This window comes from Callospermophilus lateralis, chromosome 8 (assembly GCF_048772815.1).
Source record: "Callospermophilus lateralis isolate mCalLat2 chromosome 8, mCalLat2.hap1, whole genome shotgun sequence".
Classification (NCBI taxonomy): domain Eukaryota; kingdom Metazoa; phylum Chordata; class Mammalia; order Rodentia; family Sciuridae; genus Callospermophilus; species Callospermophilus lateralis.
In genome coordinates, this window is record NC_135312.1 from 67378049 (window position 1) to 67388391 (window position 10343).

The window sequence follows — 10343 nt, forward strand, 5'->3', positions numbered from 1 at the left end:
ATTGAGAATACTACCAGCAGAGTAGAACACTTAGAAGATAGAACATCAGACAATGAAGACAAAGTATTTCAACTGGAGAATAACATAGACAGCTCAGCAAAGCTGTTAAGAAACCATGAGCAGAACATTCAAGAAATATGGGATAACATAAAGAGACCAAACTTAAGAGTCATTGGGATACAGGAAGGTATTGAGGTCCAAACCAAAGGAATGAGCAATCTATTCAACGAAATAATAGGAGAAAACTTCCCAGACTTGAAGAATGAGACAGAATCCCAAATCCTAGAAGCCTATAGGACGCCGAATGTGCAAAATCATAAGAGATCCACACCTAGACACATTATAATGAAGATGCCCAACATACAGAATAAGGAGAGAATTTTAAAAGCTACAAGAGAAAGGAAGCAGATTACATTTAGGGGTAAACCAATCAGGATAACAGCTGATCTTTCAACACAGACTCTGAAAGCTAGAAGATCCTGGAATAACATATTTCAAACACTGAAAGAAAATGGGTTCCAACCAAGAATTGTGTATCCCGTGAAATTAAGCTTCAGGATGGAAGATGAAATTAAAATCTTTCATGATAAACAAAAGTTAAAAGAATTTGCAGCTAGAAAACCATCTCTTCAAAACATCCTTGGCAAAATATTACAGGAAGAGGAAATGGAAAATAACAATGAAAACCAACAGTGGGAGGTAGTACAGTAAAGGGGGAGGGAATAATCAAAGAGGAAAACAAACCATGTTTAGTAACATAAATAAACAAATATGGCTGGAAGAACAACCCATATCTCAATAATAATCCTAAATGTTAATGGCTTAAACTCACCAATTAAGAGACACAGGCTAGTAGAATGGATCACAAAACAAGACCCAACAATATGCTGCCTTCAGGAGATGCATTTGATAGGAAAAGACATACATAGACTGAAGGTGAAAGGTTGGGAAAAATCATATCACTCATATGGACTTCGGAAACAAGCAGGAGTGTCCACATTCATATCAAATAAAATAGATTTCAAGCCAAAGTTAATCAAAAGGGATGAAGAGGGACACTACATACTGCTCAAGGGAACCATACACCAACAAGACATAACAATCATAAATATATATGCCCCAAACAATGGTGCAGCTATGTTCATCAAACAAACTCTTCTCAAGTTCAAGAGTCTAATAGACCACCATACAATAATCATGGGAGACTTCAACACACCTCTCTCACCACTGGACAGATCTTCCAAACAAAAGTTGAATAAGGAAACTATAGAGCTCAATAACATAATTAATAACCTAGACTTAATTGACATATATAGAATATACCACCCAAGATCAAGCAGTTACACTTTTTTCTCAGCAGCACATGGATCCTTCTCAAAAATAGATCATATATTATGTCACAGGGCAACTCTTAGACAATATAAAGGAGTAGAGATAATACCATGCATCTTATCTGATCATAATGGAATGAAATTGAAAATCAACGATAAAAGAAGTAAGGAAAAATCATGCATCACTTGGAGAATGAACAATAGGTTACTGAATGATCAATGGGTTATAGAAGACATCAAGGAGGAAATTAAAAAATTCTTAGAGATAAATGAAAACACAGACACAACATATCGGAATCTATGGGACACATTGAAAGCAGTTCTAAGAGGAAAATTTATTGCTTGGAGTTCATTCCTTAAAAAAAGAAAAAACCAACAAATAAATGATCTAATACTTCAACTCAAAATCCTAGAAAAAGAAGAGCAAAACAACAGCAAAAGAAGTAGAAGACAAGAAATAATTAAAATCAGAGCTGAAATTAATGAAATCGAAACAAAAGAAACAATTGAAAAAATTGACAAAACTAAAAGTTGGTTCTTTGAAAAAATAAATAAAATCGACAGACCCTTAGCCACGCTAACGAAGAGAAGAAGAGAGAGAACTCAAATTACCAGCATACGGGATGAAAAAGGCAATATCACAACAGACACTTCAGAAATACAGAAGATTATCAGAAATTATTTTGAATCCTTATACTCCAATAAAATAGAAGATAGTGAAGGCATCGATAAATTTCTTAAGTCATATGATTTGCCCAGATTGAGTCAGGAGGATATTGACAACCTAAACAGACCAATATCAATTGAGGAAATAGAAGAAACCATCAAAAGACTACCAACTAAGAAAAGCCCAGGACCGGATGGGTATACAGCAGAGTTTTACAAAACCTTTAAAGAGGAACTAATACCAATACTTTTCAAGCTATTTCAGGAGATAGAAAAAGAGGGAGAACTTCCAAATTCATTCTACGAGGCCAACATCACCCTGATTCCTAAACCAGACAAAGACACTTCAAAGAAAGAAAACTACAGACCAATATCTCTAATGAACCTAGATGCAAAAATCCTCAATAAAATTCTGGCAAACCGGATACAAAAACATATCAAAAAAATTGTGCACCATGATCAGGTAGGATTTATCCCTGGGATGCAAGGTTGGTTCAATATACGGAAATCAATAAATGTTATTCACCACATCAATAGGCTTAAAAATAAGAACCATATATGATCATCTCAATAGATGCGGAAAAAGCATTCGACAAAGTACAGCATCCCTTTATGTTCAAAACGCTAGAAAAACTAGGGATAACAGGAACATACCTCAATATTGTAAAAGCAATCTATGCTAAGCCTCAGGCTAGCATCATTCTGAATGGAGAAAAACTGAAGGCATTCCCTCTAAAATCTGGAACAAGACAGGGATGCCCTCTCTCACCACTTCTGTTCAACATAGTTCTCGAATCACTGGCCAGAGCATTTAGACAGACGAAAGAAATTAAAGGCGTAAAAATAGGAAAAGAAGAACTCAAATTATCACTATTTGCAGATGACATGATTCTATACCTAGCAGACCCAAAAGGGTCTACAAAGAAACTATTAGAGCTAATAAATGAATTCAGCAAAGTGGCAGGCTATAAAATCAACACGCATAAATCAAAGGCATTCCTGTATATCAGCGACAAATCCTCTGAAATGGAAATGAGGACAACCACCCCATTCACAATATCCTCAAAAAAAATAAAATACTTGGGAATCAACCTAACAAAAGAGGTGAAAGACTTATACAATGAAAACTACAGAACCCTAAAGAGAGAAATAGAAGAAGATCTTAGAAGATGGAAAAATATACCCTGTTCATGGATAGGGAGAAGTAACATCATCAAAATGGCAATATTACCAAAAGTTCTCTATAGGTTTAATGCAATGCCAATCAAAATCCCAACGGCATTTCTTGTAGAAATAGAGAAAGCAATCATGAAATTCATATGGAAAAATAAAAGACCCAGAATAGCAAAAACAATGCTAAGCAGGAAGTGTGAATCAGGCGGTATAGCTATACCAGACTTCAAACTATACTACAGAGCAATAGTAACAAAAACAGCATGGTACTGGTACCAAAACAGGCGGGTGGACCAATGGTACAGAATGGAGGACACAGAAACCAATCCACAAAACTACAACTATCTTATATTCGATAAAGGGGCTAAACGCATGCAATGGAAGAAGGATAGCATCTTCAACAAATGGTGTTGGGAAAACTGGAAATCCATATGCAACAAAATGAAACTGAATCCCTTTCTCTCGCCATGCACAAAAGTTAACTCAAAGTGGATCAAGGAACTTGATATCAAATCAGAGACATGGCGTCTGATAGAAGAAAAAGTTGGCTATGATCTACATACTGTGGGGTCGGGCTCCAAATTCCTCAATAGGACACCCATAGCACAACAGTTAATAACTAGAATCAACAAATGGGACTTACTCAAACTAAAAAGTTTTTTCTCAGCAAAGGAAACAATAAGAGAGGTAAATAGGGAGCCTACGTCCTGGGAACAAATCTTTACTCCTCACACTTCAGACAGAGCCCTAATATCCAGAATATACAAAGAACTAAAAAAATTAGACAATGAGATAACAAATAACCCAATCAACAAATGGGCCAAGGACCTGAACAGAAATTTCTCAGAGGAGGACATACAATCAATCAACAAGTATATGAAAAAATGCTCACCATCTCTAGCAGTCAGAGAAATGCAAATCAAAACCACCCTAAGATACCATCTCACTCCAGTAAGATTGGCAGCCATTAGGAAGTCAAACAACAACAAGTGCTGGCGAGGATGTGGGGAAAAGGATACTCTTGTACATTGCTGGTGGGACTGCAAATTGGTGCGGCCAATTTGGAAAGCAGTATGGAGATTTCTTGGAAAGCTCGGAATGGAACCACCATTTGATCCAGCTATTCCCCTACTCGGTCTATTCCCTAAAGACCTAAAAAGAGCACACTATAGGGACACTGCTACATCCATGTTCATAGCAGCACAATTCACAATAGCAAGACTGTGGAACCAACCTAGATGCCCTTCAATAGACGAATGGATAAAAAAAAATGTGGCATTTATACACAATGGAGTATTACTCTGCATTAAGAAATGACAAAATCATAGAATTTGGAGGGAAATGGATGACATTAGAGCAGATTATGCTAAGTGAAGCTAGCCAATCCCTTAAAAACAAATGCCAAATGCCTTCTTTGATATAAGGAGAGTAACTAAGAACAGAGTAGGGACGAAGAGCATGAGAAGAAGATTAACATTAAACAGGGATGAGAGGTGGGAGGGAAAGGGAGAGAGAAGGGAAATTGCATGGAAATGGAAGGAGACCCTCAGGGGTATACAAAATTACATACAAGAGGAAGTGAGGGGAAAGGAGGAAAAATTTAAGGGGGAGAAATGAATTACAGTAGAGGGGGTAGAGAGAGAAGAGGGGAGGGAAGGGGGGAGAGGGGATAGTAGAGGATAGGAAAGGCAGCAGAATACAACAGACACCAGAATGGCAATATGTAAATCAATGGTTGTGCAACTGATGTGATTCTGCAATCTGTATATGGGGTAAAAATGGGAGCTCATATCCCACTTGAATCAAAGTGTGAAATATGATATATCAAGAACTATGTAATGTTTTGAACAACCTACAATAAAAATTAATTTAAAAAAAAATAAAAAAATAATATTGCTGACAATGAGTTTACTCATTCCTTAGTGCAATTTTACAAAAATCAAAACAAATAGCCCAAATGATTTAGCCCCAGATGCATTTTCATGTACTTACAGTGCTCTTGTTGGTGATACCATAGAAAAAGAATAAAGCAGGGACCCAGATGATCGGCCAGAGCTGTCCACTAACTCACGCTGATGTGCACTGGCTTGTCCACCAGTGGGCGTTCATGCATTTGCATCTTTACACAGTGAGAGTTCTTCATCCCCTTTGGGTTCAGGAAATAGCGTGAAGACTCGATTATGAGATGCCTGCCACTTGGGTGGTAGAGGTCTTCTCAAATCAAATGTCTTTTCCTTGAGGGAAAACCCAACTTCTTTAGATACATTTTCTTGGCATTTAAGTGCAGTTAGGCGCTTCATTTCATACTCCCTTTCAAGTTTGAGGGCTAAAAGAAGAAAATACATGAGGCAATCTGACTGGCATTTTTCAACAGGCATAATTTAGTCAAAACAATATCATAAAGTTATGTTGATAGCTTCCCATTGTTGAATAATTAGAAATATGGCAAGGATAAATGTTCTCTCTGATAAGTGGATACTGATCCATAATAGTGGGGGGGCATAAGAAAAACTGAGAAACTTTGATTGGGCAAAGGGGCTGGGGGACAGGAAAGATGGTGGAATGAGGTGGACATCATTACCCTAGGTACGTGTATAACTGCACATATGATGTGATGCTACATTGTGTACAACCAGAGAAATGAAAAGTTGTGCTGCAATTGTGTACAATGAATAAAAATGCATTCTTCCATCACATATATCTAATTAGAATAAATTAATTAATTAAAAAAAGAAATATGGCAAGGATACAAAGATGGGAAGTACGGAAAAAAAGGAGCTATGGTGGAGGCATAAGGAAAACAGGAGGTCTGGGTATGCATACACATATTTAAACATTTCTCTGATAATAAGCAACTGATACAATTATAATTTACTAAAGCAAATCTTAAGAAACTTACCTTCTGCTGAAGGGAGTAGACCTTTCTTGGTTTTGCATTTTTTTAGTTGTATAGGACGACCCAGTGTAATTTCTTCCAAGAAAGGTAATCTGAGGTCAGCTAAATTCTGGTACCAAGTCCTTGTAAGCACTGCAAGATCCCAAGGTTCCTGTCTGGGGCAAAAATTAAGTAATTCATTTAAGAAACACTTAAAGAACATATACTTTATGGAGTACAGAAGACATCTTGGTAGCCCCCCAGTTCTATTTGCCACATTTGGATTTCCATGGAGGTATTGAGGATTTTCCAGCCTGGAAAAGAAGCCTTATGTTGAAAAATGACCAGAAATTACAATTTCAGGAATTTTGTTTTCAGTGCACCATCCCTGGAGTCAATCCAATCTCTCAATATAAGTGAATGTAGATAAGAACTGTGAGCTCCAAAGTCTTCAATGGCTAATTAAAATATTGTCAGATTAGGGAAGTAAAGAAGAGCATCGTCATGCATTGAATAAGGAATATGGTATACTCTAAGGTTTTAGATGTGTAATCTGGGGAAGAATGAAACTTCAAACTACAACATTAAAAATAATCACTATGAGCTGAGCATGGTGGTGCATGTCTGTAATCCCAGCAACTCAAGAGGTTGAGGCTTAAGAATCTCAAGTTCAAGGCCACTTCAGCAACGTGGGACCCGTCTCAAAATAAAATATAAAAAAGGACTGGGGATGTAGTTCAGTGATAAAGTACCCCAAGATTCAATCCCCAGTACAAAAAAACAATAATGCATGAACCCTAAATAAATTACTTTATCTAGCTTAATACTGAAGTTTAAAAAAAAATGTTACATGCTTCTTACTGCAGTCTAAGTGGGTTCCACCTCACATGCCTGGAGAAATAGAAAGACTTGCTTGGAGCTGAATAGTGGAAGCCACAGTGGTACACACCTGTTTTAGTGAGTTTTGGAACCTCTCTGACCAAAATACCCGACAATAATAATTTTAGGGGAGGAAAAGTTTATTTGGGGCCCACAGTTTCAGAGGTCTCAGTCCATAAACAGCCACTCCATTGCTCTGGGCCTAAGATGAGGCAGAACATTAGGAAAGAAAGGTGTGGAGAAGAACAGCTCAGAAGAGGGGACCAGGAAACGGAGAGATTGCTCTGCTCACCAGAGACCAAATATCTAGCCCAAAGTCAGCCCCAAACCCAACTCCTCTGGCCATAGCCTACCTGTCTAGTAGGTAGTTACCACTCAATTAATCCATTCAAATGGGTGTAAGGTTCTCAAAACCCAATTAATTCATCTCTAAACTTCCTTGCTTTGTTTTATACGTGAGCTTTTGGGGGACACCTCATATCTTAAAACCATAATACCACCTAACTCAGCAAAATGTAATTGTAAGTTTTCTCTAATTTTCCTACTGCTCTGGTTTTATAACCCTTTAGGAAATCCCATTTACTTCTTACGATATTAACAAGAAAAATTCACTTGACTCTAATAGTAAATATGTCATAAACTGTGGCACAGGGAATAACTAAACAAATCCAAAAAAAATATTTAATAGAATAGGCAGCACTATAACACCAGAGTAAAATACTGTTAGTTAGCAGCACGTGTTCATTATATGTTCTCTATATTCCAGGCAACCTGCAAGTTCTTGACATGCATTACTTCATTCACAATCCATACCACATAAATAGGCATTTTTATATCCATTTTACAGATGTGGAGTCAAGGCCAAGGCCCAGAGAAGATTTTTCAGAGGGAGTCAGAACCCAAGTCCTCTTTTTTTTTTTTTTCCAGTACTGCAATGCTAGGGATTAAACCCAGGGCTTCGTGCATATTAGGTAAATTATCTACCACTGAGATACTAAATTACATTCCCATCCCTATTTTCTTTTTCTTTTCTTTCTTTCTTTCTTTTTTTTTTTTTGTTTGTTTGCTTATTTATTGTGTGAAAGGGTCTCTTTAATCACCCAGATCGCTGTTGAACTTTCAATTCTCCTGCCTCAGCCTACCCAGTAGCAGGAATTACAGCTCCCAGGTCTTTTGCTCCACCATACCCAGCTCCTAGGTCTTGTTTTGCAAAGTAGTAAGTTCTTTCACTTCCTGCAAAGCATAAAGACGCTGAACTGACACTTTATGCCAACACTTTGTGCTCTAAGGTAACATCTGGCACCAGGATGTTTTTAAGTAAATTTGAACTCTCTAAAAATGTATTTAATGTTGTTTTGGAATAAGAAGCCTCAGATCACTAGCCTGGTACTGCGCTCTCAAAGATCAATGATTTGATCAAACTTCTTGAAACCTACATTTTCTCATTTGTGTTACTTTGGTGTAAAGAGCAAGTAAGATCATTTATATATTCTTATAAAAGCAGTTCCTTTTAAAAAACAAAATTAGCACCATACACTGGATAATACCTCCTATAGTCCAATATCACATGAGGAATACAGGAGTATCCAGTATCTTTATTTTAACAAAGACTACCCACCCCAATGGCTGCTTACTGTGATAAAAATACTTACACTTTATAACAACTGCACTGCAAAATGGTCTTCACTGTGTTCTTTCTTGGTAAGCCATAAGCCATGATGGTCCACAGTCCAATTTCCTTACATGGGTGCCTGATGTAATGTCACAGGTGTTCTGTTCACCTTGCCTGAAGATTGCAACATACGTAATTAATGGCTTTCACTTGAATTTTTTTCCTCTGTGTTGGGGATGGAATTCAGGGTCTTCTGCATGCTAAGCAAGAGCTCTATCACTATGCTACTCCTCAGCTCTCACTTGAATATTTTTATAGAAAACTAATAAAGATTCAGAGAAAGTATTTCTAAATTCAGAAGGGCCATTAAAAAAAAAAAAGTTCATTGAACCTAAACCTGGACTGTAAAACTTTTATTCTATTATTTCATTTTATCAATTCTTACTTTTTTTTTTTTTTTTTTATTGGAGATTGAACTCAGGGGACCAGAGGATCTTAACCATTGAGCAACATGCTCAGCCCTTTTATTTATTTATTTATTGGGGAGGCGGGGACAGGTACCAGGGATTGAACTCAGGGGCACTCTACTGCTGAGCCACATCCCTACCCCTATTGTGTATTTTATTTAGAGAAAGGGTCTCACTGAGTTGTTTAGCACCCCACTGTTGCTGAGGCTGGCTTTGAACTCGCAATCCTCATATCCGCTGTCCCAGCCCTTTTTATTTCTTATTTTGACACAGGGTCCAGCTAACTTGCTTGGGGCCTCACTAAATTGCAGAGGCTGGTATCAGCCTCCGGAACTGCTGGGATTACAGGCGTTAGGCGCCACCACGGCAGGCTCTTGCCTCCACTTAAGGAGAAAAGACCAGGCAAGATTTGCCCTCCTGTACTTCATTTCTCTCCCTTGTTTTTTTTTTTTTTTTTTTTTTTTTACCCCTTTCCCTTCACCTCCCCTTATACCACTTGAATCAAATGTATGAAATATAGAGATATGTCAAGAGCTATGTAATGTTTTGAACAACTAATAAAAAATTAATTAATTTAAAAAAAAAAAAGATTTGCCCTCCTGAATGGGGGTTTCTTTAACTGCATCAGTGTTTGTTATGGCATTTTGTCATTGCATACCAAAACAATACAATCCCTGCATCACACAATGTGTGTGCTTATAGCAGTAATAAACCATAAATGGCTCTCCTGGCACAGAAACTTCTTGCCATCAGCCCGAGACCTTCAAACTAATCAACCCTTCCCAAATTTTCCCTCAATCAAAAATCTGAATTTAAACCAGGTGATGAAAGTCTATAATTGAAAACGAGCTACTCGGGAGGCCAAGGCTGGAAATTCCAGGCCACCCTGGACAATTCAGAGACCCTGTCTCAAGATTAAAACATAAAAGGGGCTGGGAGGTAGCTCAGTTGTACAGCCATTGCTCCGCATGCTGGAGGCCCTGTCAATCCCCAGCACTGCAACCGCACAAAAGTCTGAATTTAAAATGTGGCCAACTCTTAGCATCATTGCTGGGTCCCGCCCTTGCACAGGGATTCTGGCAAGTCTCCTTCCCTTCCCTGGACTTGCAGTTCCTGGTAGGAACCGGTTCCCGGGAGAGGTGGAGGCCCCTGCAGCCGCGGGGTAGGAACCAGGAGGCGAGAGACCGGCTGGACCTCGAATCTTCCCACGCCTGAGCTCCACCCTTCCTCCGCCTCGCCTCAAAAGCTCAGCGGGCGCGCCAAGGCCAAGGAGCGCGGGGCGGGTCCGCGGCACCTCGGGGCCCGGTGCCCGCGAGCCGGCCCCAGCGGCCTCGTTACCC

At 38.6% G+C, this 10343-nt stretch overlaps 1 protein-coding gene across 1 annotated transcript; it reads right to left on the reverse strand.

Moving 5' to 3' along the window:
• Nucleotides 1–5275: 5275 nt before the first annotated feature.
• On the reverse strand, nt 5276–8641 carry C8H4orf36 (chromosome 8 C4orf36 homolog). Its single transcript, XM_076864047.1, has 3 exons — nt 8577–8641; nt 6070–6221; nt 5276–5496 (listed from the first exon to the last, which is right to left on the reverse strand). The coding sequence occupies exons 1-3, from the start codon at nt 8639–8641 to the stop codon at nt 5276–5278; spliced, it is 438 nt and encodes a 145-aa protein (XP_076720162.1).
• Between the last annotated feature and the right edge of the window lie 1702 nt (nt 8642–10343).